The 12,014-nt window shown below is 47.5% G+C and overlaps 1 protein-coding gene across 1 annotated transcript; it reads left to right on the plus strand.

Annotated features, from left to right (window-relative positions):
- The first annotated feature begins 334 nt into the window (after positions 1-334).
- NPFFR1 (neuropeptide FF receptor 1) lies at positions 335-11,629 on the plus strand. The gene is made up of 4 exons (XM_023509608.1): positions 335-367; positions 1,182-1,527; positions 8,078-8,177; positions 10,743-11,629. The coding sequence occupies exons 1-4, from the start codon at positions 335-337 to the stop codon at positions 11,617-11,619; spliced, it is 1,356 nt and encodes a 451-aa protein (XP_023365376.1). The 3' UTR covers positions 11,620-11,629.
- The last annotated feature ends 385 nt before the right edge of the window (positions 11,630-12,014 follow it).

Genomic DNA, 12,014 nt, shown 5'->3' on the forward strand with positions numbered 1-12,014 from the left:
GACAAGAGGAGAGCTTAACAGACAACATCGTGAGTCACCCCAACTAATGACTTCCCAGAAGAGTTGTGGTTGGACACTGAGCCCTCTCTTCATAACACACTAAAGCTTGGTCCTGATTCAGAGACACTCAAAGCAGGGCCAAGTCTGCTGCACAGTAGTTGAAGGACCTTGAGCAAGTCATGGAACTCCTCTGGTCCCCATTTCAAATGAGGCTAATACTTGGCTGCTTTCATCATGAATGGCTCAGAAAGTTAAATGAAATGTAGATGTGGAAATGCTTTTTTCCATGCTATGCAGAGGGAACAGCTGATCACAAAGAGGGGAGTGATGAAGGATGGCTGTAGTCCTGGCTTTGGATGTTGTCCTGGTGAATGCATTGTGCCTCTGTCCCTTACTCCAGTTCAGATCCCCCTTTGATTCTCCCTGCCTCTACTGCCTTCTTGCCTTTCCCATCCAAATTCTGTGAAGGAGATGAGAAGGGACATCAGAGATTTTGAGGGTCCCAGAAGAAAACAGGTGGTGCACTCAGAAAGGGTTTAACTGAAGAGAGTTAAATGGAAGACTTTACAGAGGTGAGATGAGGGGTTAGAGATCCACCAGAAATGCTGCAGCACCCAGTGACTAGCAAACACAGGAAGCTGTTACCACCCGCAGGCCTGTTGGTATGCAGAGAAGGGGCAGTGCTATTGTAGCCCAGCAAGGGCTGTAGTCACTGAGGAGGAGTCACCCAACACGAGCGAGCTGTGGCCACAAAAAAAACAAACTAAAAAAACAGAAAAGCCCACCTAGATGCTGGCAGAATTGGGCAGGCCAGGGAGGAATCAGGAGATAAATACATTGACATCTCTCTTTCCTGGCCTGTCGTCTCCTTCTGTGCCTCCCATTGGCTAAACTAAGCTCTGTCAGAGGCCCGTTGGGGAGGGAACCTGGCTCAGATGGTCCTTAGAGGGTAGCCAGGACCCTGAGCAGGGTGAAGGAGGATGAAGCCTCTTTTGGAGTGGGGGGTGTGGTTAGTGGAGAATAGCCAACATTGGGGACTGAGTCATGGACAAGATGGGTGAAGTCAAAGATCAGGGTTTGAGTGGTTGTGGGCCCAAAGTCTTGGATCAGTGTGTGGTTGGGGTTTGGCAAATGAATGGTCACACTAGTGGTGAGAAGTCAGTGATCTCTTCTTTGCCCAGAGTCCTGACCCATATGTTCTTTTGGTCCTAGGGGAGCTCTCCCAGCCTCCCAATGGCAGCTGGCCCCCAAGTCACAATGAGAGCAATGCTGAGGCTGCCCCGGCTGTGAACCTCACCTTCTCCTCCTATTACCAGCATTCCTCCCCTGTGGCAGCCATGTTCATTGTGGCCTACGCGCTCATCTTCCTCCTCTGCATGGTGGGCAACGCCCTGGTCTGCTTCATCGTGCTCAAGAACCGGCACATGCGCACTGTCACCAACATGTTCATCCTTAACCTGGCCGTCAGCGACCTGCTGGTGGGCATCTTTTGCATGCCTACCACCCTCGTGGACAACCTCATCACTGGTGAGTGTAGACATTGCACAGCAGGGGCACCCTCCACCTCCATGTCCACTCCTCAGCTAAGGCCTGAAATGGAAGCTTGGAAGACAAGTCATTGCTGGGCCAGCCTTTTGGCCAAGATGCCATTGTGTTAAACTCTCAAGACAGTCTTGTGGCTGAGGGATTAGAACTAGAAATAATAGACACAATAAATTAACCATTTTCATTGTGCCAGGCATGCTAGTGTAAATTCTTCATACATTATCTTAATTAATGTTAGTCCGGTGAAGTAGGCTTTTTTATTATCCCTGTTTTATAGATTTGGAAACACACTCAGAGTGGTCTATAGTTACACAGCTGAGAAGTGCCCCGGTCCACATTCTTACACCATATTTCTAATTACCGTACTGCACTAGTGAGTCTCACTTTCCCACAGGCAGAACCAGAACCAGCGGTAGGGAAGCAGGTTTCTTCTGTTTAAGAACCTAGAAATCTACTTATTTGAGCTGTTGTCCCACAGAAGAGAGCCTGCCCTGTGAGTAAGGAGCTCCCTGTCACTGGAAGTATTTAAGTAGGGATTGGCCGGCCACTCCGCAGGGATTTGGTAGAAGGTATTCAAGCAGAACTAGATCATTTGACCTCTAAATGCCATCTGTGCCTTCTGCAGATGCCACCATTGTCATCTCCTGTCTCTCATGTGATTGTCCTTTTTTGTAGAATCAGGGTTCCTTCAGTTCTAGACTCCCTCTGGGGAGGGATTGGTTTCCGAAGTAGTGGAGACCCCTAGAGGCCTGAAGATTCTGATCTCAGAGCTCCCAGCAGCTGCCCAAAGCAGGATCTAGCGCCTGCACAGCCCCATTTGGAATGACTTGACTGACTGGGGCAGAGGAGCCACCGCCTGTGTTCCTCTAAGTTCCAGGACCCAGGAAGTGAAGCTCAGGCAGAGTCAGTAGCCCATGGCAGGCCTGGCTGTGCCTGGTGGAACATTTACCCACTGCCGAGTTGCAGATCCCTTCAGTAATGCTGAACATAAACTGTGCATCCTTCTCCTTCCCAAAGCACAGGCACACACGTGTACTTATGCACACATGTGCAAAGAAGTACACACATGCATGCATGCACATGAACACACACACATAGTCCACAGTGATAGGGTAAGGTCACCAGTTGCTTATAGAGGTGCCTGCCTATCCTTTGCACACACCTACATTTCAAAAATTGTTTGACTAGGTAAAATGTTCACATAGTTCAATAGTCAAAAGCTTCCAAAATAATCCAGGGAAATATCTCTTTTCCACCCCTGTCTTCTGGCCTTCTAGCTTCTTTCCTGGGAGTTAACCAACGTTGCCATTTTCTTATGTTGCTTTTTGAAAATATTTTACGTAAGCGCAACAATTAAAGAAATTCTACCTTTCCAAACATTCAGTTCTATACCTTTACTCAGCCACCTGCCCCGCTTAAACGAATCATGTATGTTATAAACAAGATTCATTAAAATCAACTGAGATGTTGTTATTTCATTAGTAGATGAGGGTTTCTCATTCTTTTTATAACTGCTTAGAATTCCATTGTATGGATATACTATGATTTATTTTTGATGAGTATTTAGCTTGTTCCTAATAGAATCTTCTGCAATTAAATAAAACTTCATACAACTACTTTCTTGTTCTCTAACTCAGGTGCAAAGGGCTGAATCATTCATGACCACTGTTCATGGCATTATGTGACCTAGCTTTGTTGTGAGGCCTCTTATTTATCTTTTATTTATTTATTTGTTCCTTTTTATACCCTCCCCCACTCCAAACCCCTTCTCTGACTCATTCTGTTATATTCAATTTGTGTCTTTTTGTTTGTATACAATCTTAGAAAATGTGCTATGAACGTGTGCACATTTAACATTAAAAAAAATTTTTTTTGAGGCAGAGTCTCTGTTGCGCTTAGTAGAGTGCTGTGGTATCACAGCTCACAGCAATCTCAAACTCTTGGGCTTATGCGATTCTCTTGCCTCAGGCTCCCAAGTAGCTGTGACTTCAGGCACCCACCACAATGCCTGGCTAAACATTTAAATATTTTTGTTAAGGTATTAACATACTATATATGTTTAGTATATTTAATATATTAACAATTTTTAGTATATAGTTCTACAAATTTTGACGATCACATACAGTCATGTAGCTACTACTATAATCAAGATATAGAAGGCCAGGCACGCTGGCTCACACCTGTAATCCTAGCACTTTGGGAGGCTAAGGCAGGAAGATCACTTGAGCCCAGGAGTTCAAGACCAACCTGGGCAATACAACAAGAGCCTGTCTCCACAAATAACTTTAAAAATTAGCCACACGTGATGGGGCATTCCTGTAGTCCTGGCTACTGAGGCGGCTGGGGCAAGAGAAAAGATTTAGAACAATTTCATCACTCCAAAAGGCTCCCCTTTGTCACATTGTAGTTGGCTCCTCCCTCCACATCCTGGCACCTTGGATCTCTGTTTTGTTTTGTTTTTTTCCTTGAGACAGAGTCTCACTATGTCACCATCAGTAGAGTGCTGTGACATCACAGCTCACAGCAACCTCAAACTCTTGGGCTCAAGCAATTCTCTTGCCTCAGCCTCCCAAGTAGTTGGAACTATAGGTGCCCACCACACCCCTGCTATTTTTTGGTTGCAGTTGTCATTGTTGTTCAGCTGGTCCAGGCCAGGTTAGAACCTACCAGCCTCAGTGTATTTGGCTGGCGCCATAACCATTGGGTTATGGGCGCTCAGCCTGGATCTCTTTTTTGTAGGGCAGAAAGTATAGTTTTGCCTTTACAAGAATGTCACATAAATGGAAGCAAACAGTATGTGGCCTTTTGAGTCTGTGGGCTTTTCTTTTCCTTTTTTTTTTTTTGAGACAGAGCCTCAAGCTGTCATGCTATGTAGAGTGCTATGGCATCACAGCTGACAGCAACCTCCAAATCCCAGGCTCAAGCGATTCTCCTGCCTCTGCCTCCCAAGTAGCTGGGACTACAGGCACCTGCCACAACACCCAGCTGTTTTTTGGTTGTGGCATCATTGTTGTTTGGCAAGCCCAGGCTGGATTCGAAACCCCCAGCTCAGGTGTATGTGGCCTGCACCTTAGCCACTTGAGCCACAGGCACCAAGCCTCTTTTCCTTTTAAAATAATTTTAGACTTAATGTTGCAAAACTAGTACAGAGAGTCCCCATGCACTTTGCATATAATATGGTGATCAAAATCAGGAAATTAGCATTGGTCTGATACTATTAACTAACCTACAGACTTGATTTGAATTTCAGCAGTTTTCCCACAAATGTCTTTTTCTAGGATCCAGCTCAGGATGACACACTGTATTTAATAGTTGTTTTCTTAGTTTCCTCTAATCTGTGACAGGTCCTTGGTCTTTCTGCCTTTCATGACCTTGACGCGTTCGAAGAGTACTGATCAGTTATTGTGCAGAAATTTGTGCAATGTGGGTTTGACTGTTTTCCCACAATTAGATTTAGTTTATGTGTTTTGGGCAATAGTACCACAAAAGACATATTGAGAAGACGCACCTTATCTGCATGCCGTAGTGGGCATGCCAACTTTGACCACTTGGTTAAGATGGTGTGTCCTAGGTTTTTCCACTATAAAGTTAACATTTTTCTCTTTATGATTGATAAGTATCTTATTAGGTGATACTTTGTGACTGTGGAAATGTCCTATTTCTCATTACACGTTTGCCTGCTAATTTTAGTGTCTCTTGATGGTTCCTGCCTACAATTATCACTGTCCTATCCCTCAGTGATGATTTTCTGCTTCCATCATTCTATCCACATTTATTCATTCAGATGCTGCTCCATAGGTTATAAGGCAACATTACCACTATTTATGTAGTATTTTGTTGTTTAAATTGTCCTTGTTTTGGCTATTGGGAGCTTTTTCCAGGGGCTCCTGTGTTCTTCCAACACGCTGCCATGATTTTTTGTGAGTACTTTTTTACTTTCTGGCCCCAAAGAATGCTCCAGGATCATCTTGTAGGATCCCTGTTCCATCCCTGGATTAATTATTTCTCTGAGGAGCCCGAGTTCTTTTTATTGGAGAATGGTAGTTAGACACCAAATAGAAAAATTAGCCAGGCATTGTGGTGGGCTCCTGTAGCCCCAGCTAACCCTAGATCTGGGCTCTAGGTGTGTTCATCACTGCTGAGGTGTCATTGTATCTAGGCCCTCTCAAAGGACAAGGCTAGGGAATATATATATAATATAAATGAATAAATATACATATATATATACACACATACACATACCTACGATATTTAACACACATATATCTTTATTTCTATGTCTGTTCATCTGTGTGTATATGTATCTTTTTTTTTTTTTTTTTGAGGCAGAGTCTTATTCTGTCACCAGGGTTAGAGTGCAATGGTGTCAGCCTAGCTCTCAGCAACCTCAAACTCCTGGGCTCTTGTGATATTCCTGCCTTCAGTTTCCCAAGTAACTGGCACTACAGGCGCCCACCACAACACATGGCTAATTTTTCTATTTTTAGTAGAGATAGAGTCTCTCTCTTGCTCAGGCTGGTCTTGAACTCCTGAGCTCAAGCAATCTACCCACCTCAGCCTCCCAAAGTGCTAGGATTACAGGCATGAGCCACCATGCCTGGCCCACCTGTGTCTTAAAAATCGTAAGTCCAGACCTGGCATGGGGGCTCATGCCTGTAATCTTAGCACTTTGGGAGGCTGAGGTGGGTAGATTGCTTGAGCTCAGGAGTTCAAGACCAGCCTGAGCAAGAGTGAGATCTCATTTCTACTAAAATAGAAAAATTAGCCAGGCATTGTGGTGGGTTCCTGTAGCCCCAGCTGTTTGGGAAGCTGAGGCAGGAAGATTGCTGTGAGCTATGATGGATGCCATGGGACTCTACACAGGGTGACAGAGTGACACTCTCTCTCAAAAAAAAAATCATGGGTTCATACTGGTATCAACATGCTATCACATGGTTCATTTCAACTTTCCCATTTTCCTTATCTGTAATTTCTTTCTCAGACAGTGAGAAATCTAGCTTGGATTATTCGCAGATATTTACTTATTTGTTCAATCTTAGTATACACATATGTATTTTCTGTACTACTAAACCATAGCTTTGTGATTTCAGTTTGCCTAATGTTTTCCCGTATTTAGATCCAGTTTATGCATTTTTGGCAAGAATATCACAGACTCATGAGAATACAGAATTTGATTTGTACACAGTTCTTACAGTTTTATAGTATACATTCAGAACGCTGCTTTCCAGAGTTACTTTGGTTAGTGTCTTTCTTCCTCACTGCCTTCAATCTGGTTATATTATTCACTTGTGATACAATTAGGCCTATTTGCTATAGTTTATATTTCACTGTGGGTCCCCACCTCCTGACCTGGCCTGGTAGATTTTAATTGTTTATGTTTTGTCAAACATTGATCTCTCCTTCAGGTTTCTCATCTGTAAAAAGGGGACAGCAAAAATAAGGCTGTTGTGAGGCTTAGATGAAACAGTGCCTGGTTGGCTCAGCACCCGTGGCTCAGTGAGTAAGGGTGACGGCCACATACACCGAGGGTGGTGGGTACGAGCCTGGCCCGGGCCTGCTAAACAACAATGACAACTGCAACAAAAAATAGCCAGGCGTTGTGGTAGGGGCTTGTAGTCTCAGCTACTTGGGAGGCTGAGGCAAGAGAATCACTTAAGCCCAAGAGTTTGAGTTTGCTGTGAGCTGTGATGCCATGGCACTCTACCAAGGGGGACATAGTGAAACTCTGTCTAAAAAAAAAGAAAGAAAGAAAGAAAAAGAGTGCCTAGTACTTAGAAACTGTGAAGGTAGAAAGTCAACACGGGGTGGGGGGTGTTGGTAAAAGGAAGGCCACTACCTCCAGAGACAACTCCTGTTTCAGGCACAATAGACAAGAATAAGGCGGGACCTCCGGTCTTAGAGGGACAGAGACACCAGCTGGTTACCAACACATAACCTCAGGACCCAGGCTGTGACCAGTAATGTTATGGTGCTGAGGGCAGGTGGGGCCAGGTCTCCTGATGAAGCAGAAGCCCAGGGATCAGAGTCATGACAGCAGGTAGGAAGAGCTGGGCTGCTTATACCTCTCCCCACCTGGGAGTCAGGATCGATTTGTCCTCAACTTTGGCTGCCATTCAAATCCCTTGGGTAGATTTCTTAAATACTGACAAGTGAGATATTCTGTCACTGGCCTGGCCATTTGTTCTTTTCAAAGCTTTCCAGGTGATTCTAGTAAGCCTCTGCGCTAAGAACCACTGACCTAGAACTTGGGTGGAGCTAAGGGAGCAGAAAGCCAGGCAGGGCTGAATAGATTTAAACTTCAGGGATAGAAGTCATTGGTCAATAGAAAGAACATTTCTCCGATGATCACACTGTCCAGGGTTATGTGGGCAGGTCCATTCCTTATCCCTGGAAGTGTGCAAGCAGAGGCCAGATGACTCTAGCAGGACATGGAGGCAAGGTACAAGCTTCAGAAGGGACCTGGCTTAGCCTGAGGCCTCTGGGTCTTAGTGGGTGAGCATCTCTCACTCTCCACTGGCCTGTGTCATTGCAGGATGGCCCTTCGACAATGCCACATGCAAGATGAGCGGCTTGGTGCAGGGCATGTCTGTGTCAGCTTCTGTTTTCACGCTGGTGGCCATTGCTGTGGAAAGGTAAGCAGTTTCCTACCCGAATTACCCCTGGGCCAACCAGGGCCCCACTAAGAGGGGCCACTGTCTGGAATGCTGGGCTAGCTAGAAGGCTGGGGCCGCTGTATGTGAGGTGGGGCTAAACCCTCAGGTATAAAGGGAAAGGTTGTGGGTCTGGCTACTCTCTAGAGCTGAGGGACCTGTGGAGAACACCACCATCTCCTTCTAGAAGGCTTGGAGGTAGCTCCTGAGAATGTTTAATAAAGATTCCTGAGGTCTGTGAGGAGCCTGAGAGCAGTCCTTGTCTCCAAAGCAGTAGGAATCCTGCTACCCATAAGTCTGAGCCAGGGAAGTCAGAATGAGGTGAGCTAGCTTACCAGGCAGGCCTCGGTGTGGCCATGGAGGAAGGACTCTACCCCATTGCTTCCATGCTGGTTTCTGGCAGTCTAGGCCTTACTCAGTTCCCATCTCCACACCTCTGGTCTTTTAGCCTTAGATTCCATCAGATTCTTTGATAACCATAGATCTGTTAATGTGGCCAGAGGTATGGAATGGAGCCAGGGGGCACCCTACAGAGCCCTGAACCCATGAGTCTGCCTTATGCACAATCAGCACAATCAGCATAAGGAAGACTCATGAGTTCAGTGCTTTTTTCTTTTTTTTTAAGATGCCTCCTCCCCCTCGCATCTTTAGTGGTATAAGGACTCTCCGAGGGAAGAGGAGGCAGGGAAGAGGAGGCAGGCAGATAAGCTGGAAGTGTCCTGCCTAACGGGATCATGGCAGTAAGTCACTTTACTTTTAGCCTCCGTAGACTCATTTGTAAAATGGCAAATACTTTACACGGTGGTTGCGAGGCCTCAGTGAGCATCTGCTTATAAAGCTTATGCATGGTTCCTGGCACAGAGTCTAAATGCCAGCTATTAATATTCCTTGTCCTCTCCCCAACATGGACACTTCTTACCCCTGCCCTTTCTATTACAGAATCCATGTTCTCATTTTCTCTCCACCTCTGCCCTCATCAAACACAGTATTTTTGATAACCCAGTGAAGTAGGCAGCTGGGTTTCTCTCTCCACAAGGCCACAATGTAGCTGAGTGGTGGGGGAACTCCCTCCCCTTCACTGATCTTTGTTTTATTACCATCACTGAATGATATGATAGTTTTCAACCTCTCCCAGTGGTGTTGCAGTATTCTTCAAGACCCGCATCCTCCAGAAGCTTTCCTGGACTGTCCCCAGCATTTTCCTCCATCCATTAAGTACCATTGCACTTACAGCCAGTAATACTTGTTTTAAGAATTATTTGTTCTCTTGAGATTTCTCAAGCATGTGCTGCTGTGAAGCCAGAGGTCAAAGGCATAGAGGGTGAGACTTGAGGTTTGAGACAGGCCATGGGAGAGGTAAAAGTTGCTGTCAGACCAAGGAAAGAGAAGGTAGGCAGGTAGGGAGGACACCATTTAGTGAAGTGGAAAGGGCGTTCAGCAGGGCATCAACTCTAGACCTAAGTTCTAGGTCTGACCCTAAATAGCCATGTGACCATAAGAAAGTCCCTTCCCCTCTCTGGGCCGCTAAACAAGTAAACTTGACTAGATGATCTTCAGGTTTCTATTTTCTGGCATCAGCAGAGGAGGGAAGATATTCTGGAAAGTAGGAGCCCCTCCTTATTCTCACTAATGTGGTAAATATAATCTCACTTAATCTTCTCAACCACTCTACAGAGTAGGTCATATTATTGACCCCATTTTACAGAGGAGAAAACTGAGGCTCAGAAAGTTTTTTTTGAGTAATATGCCCTTCTAGTTGTTCATTCATTTCATGCATAAACACACTCTAGGTATACTGAGGAGAAAAGACACAGCACCTCTTCTCAAAGAGCTTGCAGTTGAGCAATCACCTTTGATCCACACTGCAAGGGGGAGGTTCCGACCTCCACCTACATATAGGTGTGGCCCATGAAACAAGACAAATCTAGGGTCAAGGGTGGTACCTGCTACTTGATGTGTGACCTTCAGGCAGTTGGTTAGCACATTATAAGTCTCAAGTTTCCTTATCTGTAAATTAAGAGTGTAACAATGGCTGCTGAAACATCCTAACGAGAAAATAAATGGTACCAACTTGGCCTAATATAGTGGATGTATTGACAGAAGGACTGTGGCCAAGATGACAGGGGGGGTAGCCTGTCAAGTAGGCTCCCCACTTCTGCCCTACCAAAGTTTTCTGGAGAATCCATAAACAGCCAGACATTATATTCTTGACACCTAATTGGCCTACTAGAACACACACCTTGCAGACTGAATGTGCTGCTAGCTTTTAGCTCCTCAATTTACCCCTAAAAGTGCACAAACAGGAGTTATGTTCCCACAGTACCTGCGGAATCCTCCTCCCCTCTCTCATAAACCCTGATTGCCTTTGCTCCTTGACTACCCAGCTGGACGAGCTGACTCCCACACAGGTGGAAAACCAATTTGCTCAGTAAAACGTCTGACCAAGGCTTGAGCTGTTCTTTGAGCTGCCTTGGGGGTGAGGATGAATGCTAGGGGCCCCGTCCCCCGGTCCTCACCCAGACCCCCGCCTCTTCACCCCCGCCGCAGGTTCCGCTGCATCGTGCACCCTTTCCGCGAGAAGCTGACGCTGCGGAAGGCGCTGGTCACCATCGCGGTCATCTGGGCCCTGGCTCTGCTCATCATGTGTCCGTCGGCCGTTACGCTGACGGTCACCCGTGAGGAGCACCACTTCATGGTGGACGCCCGCAACCGCTCCTACCCGCTCTACTCGTGCTGGGAGGCCTGGCCCGAGAAGGGCATGCGCAGGGTCTACACCACCGTGCTCTTCTCGCACATCTACCTGGCGCCGCTGGCGCTCATCGTGGTCATGTACGCCCGCATCGCCCGCAAGCTGTGCAAGGCGCCGGGCCCCGCGCAGGACGGCGAGGAGGCGGCGGCGGCCGGGCGGCGCGGGGCGCGGCGCAGGGCGCGCGTGGTGCACATGCTGGTCATGGTGGCGCTCTTCTTCACGCTGTCCTGGCTGCCGCTCTGGGCGCTGCTGCTGCTCATCGACTACGGGCAGCTCAGCGCGCCGCAGCTGCACCTGGTCACCGTCTACGCCTTCCCCTTCGCCCACTGGCTGGCCTTCTTCAACAGCAGCGCCAACCCCATCATCTATGGCTACTTCAACGAGAACTTCCGCCGCGGCTTCCAGGCCGCCTTCCGCGCCCAGCTCTGCCGGCTGCCGCGGGGCAGCCACAAGCAGGCCTACTCCGAGCGGCCCGGCGGGCTCCTACGCAGGCGGGTCTTCGTGGAGGTGCAGCCCAGCGACTCCGGCCTGCCCTCCGAGTCAGGCCCCAGCAGTGGGATCTCCAAGCCCGGCCGCCTCCCGCTACGGAATGGGCGGGTGGCCCATCGTGGTTTGCCTGCCGAGGGTCCTGGCTGCTCCCATCTGCCCCTCACCATGCCGGCCTGGGACATCTGAGGCGGTTCAGGGAGGGCAGGTTCCATCAGTTGTGTGACATCTGGACGATTCGCAGCCCCGTGTGGAATTAGAGGAGGATGATGCATGGTGCCTGCCTCTCTAAAACAAGGCCGTGGGCCGCTGCTGGTGATGCCTTCACCCTCAGAAAGAGGCAGGTGAGGGGGCAGCCTGTATGTGGGAGCCCTTTGTAGACTTGACAAACGTCATCTCATTGGAGTCTCCCAGCACTTTGGAAATATTCCCTTCTACAGATGCAAAAACTGAGGCCTGGAGAGAAGTGACTAGCCCAAAGTCTTTCAGCTGAAAAATCTCACATGACCCTGTGGCACTCTACTGCCAATATAGTTTTTACCATCTTCAGCTGCCTCCAAAGGGGCTACTTAAGGGGGAGCATA

This window comes from Otolemur garnettii, unplaced genomic scaffold (assembly GCF_000181295.1).
Source record: "Otolemur garnettii isolate 467f Iridium unplaced genomic scaffold, OtoGar3 scaffold00008, whole genome shotgun sequence".
In the NCBI taxonomy this organism is placed as follows: Eukaryota; Metazoa; Chordata; class Mammalia; order Primates; family Galagidae; genus Otolemur; species Otolemur garnettii.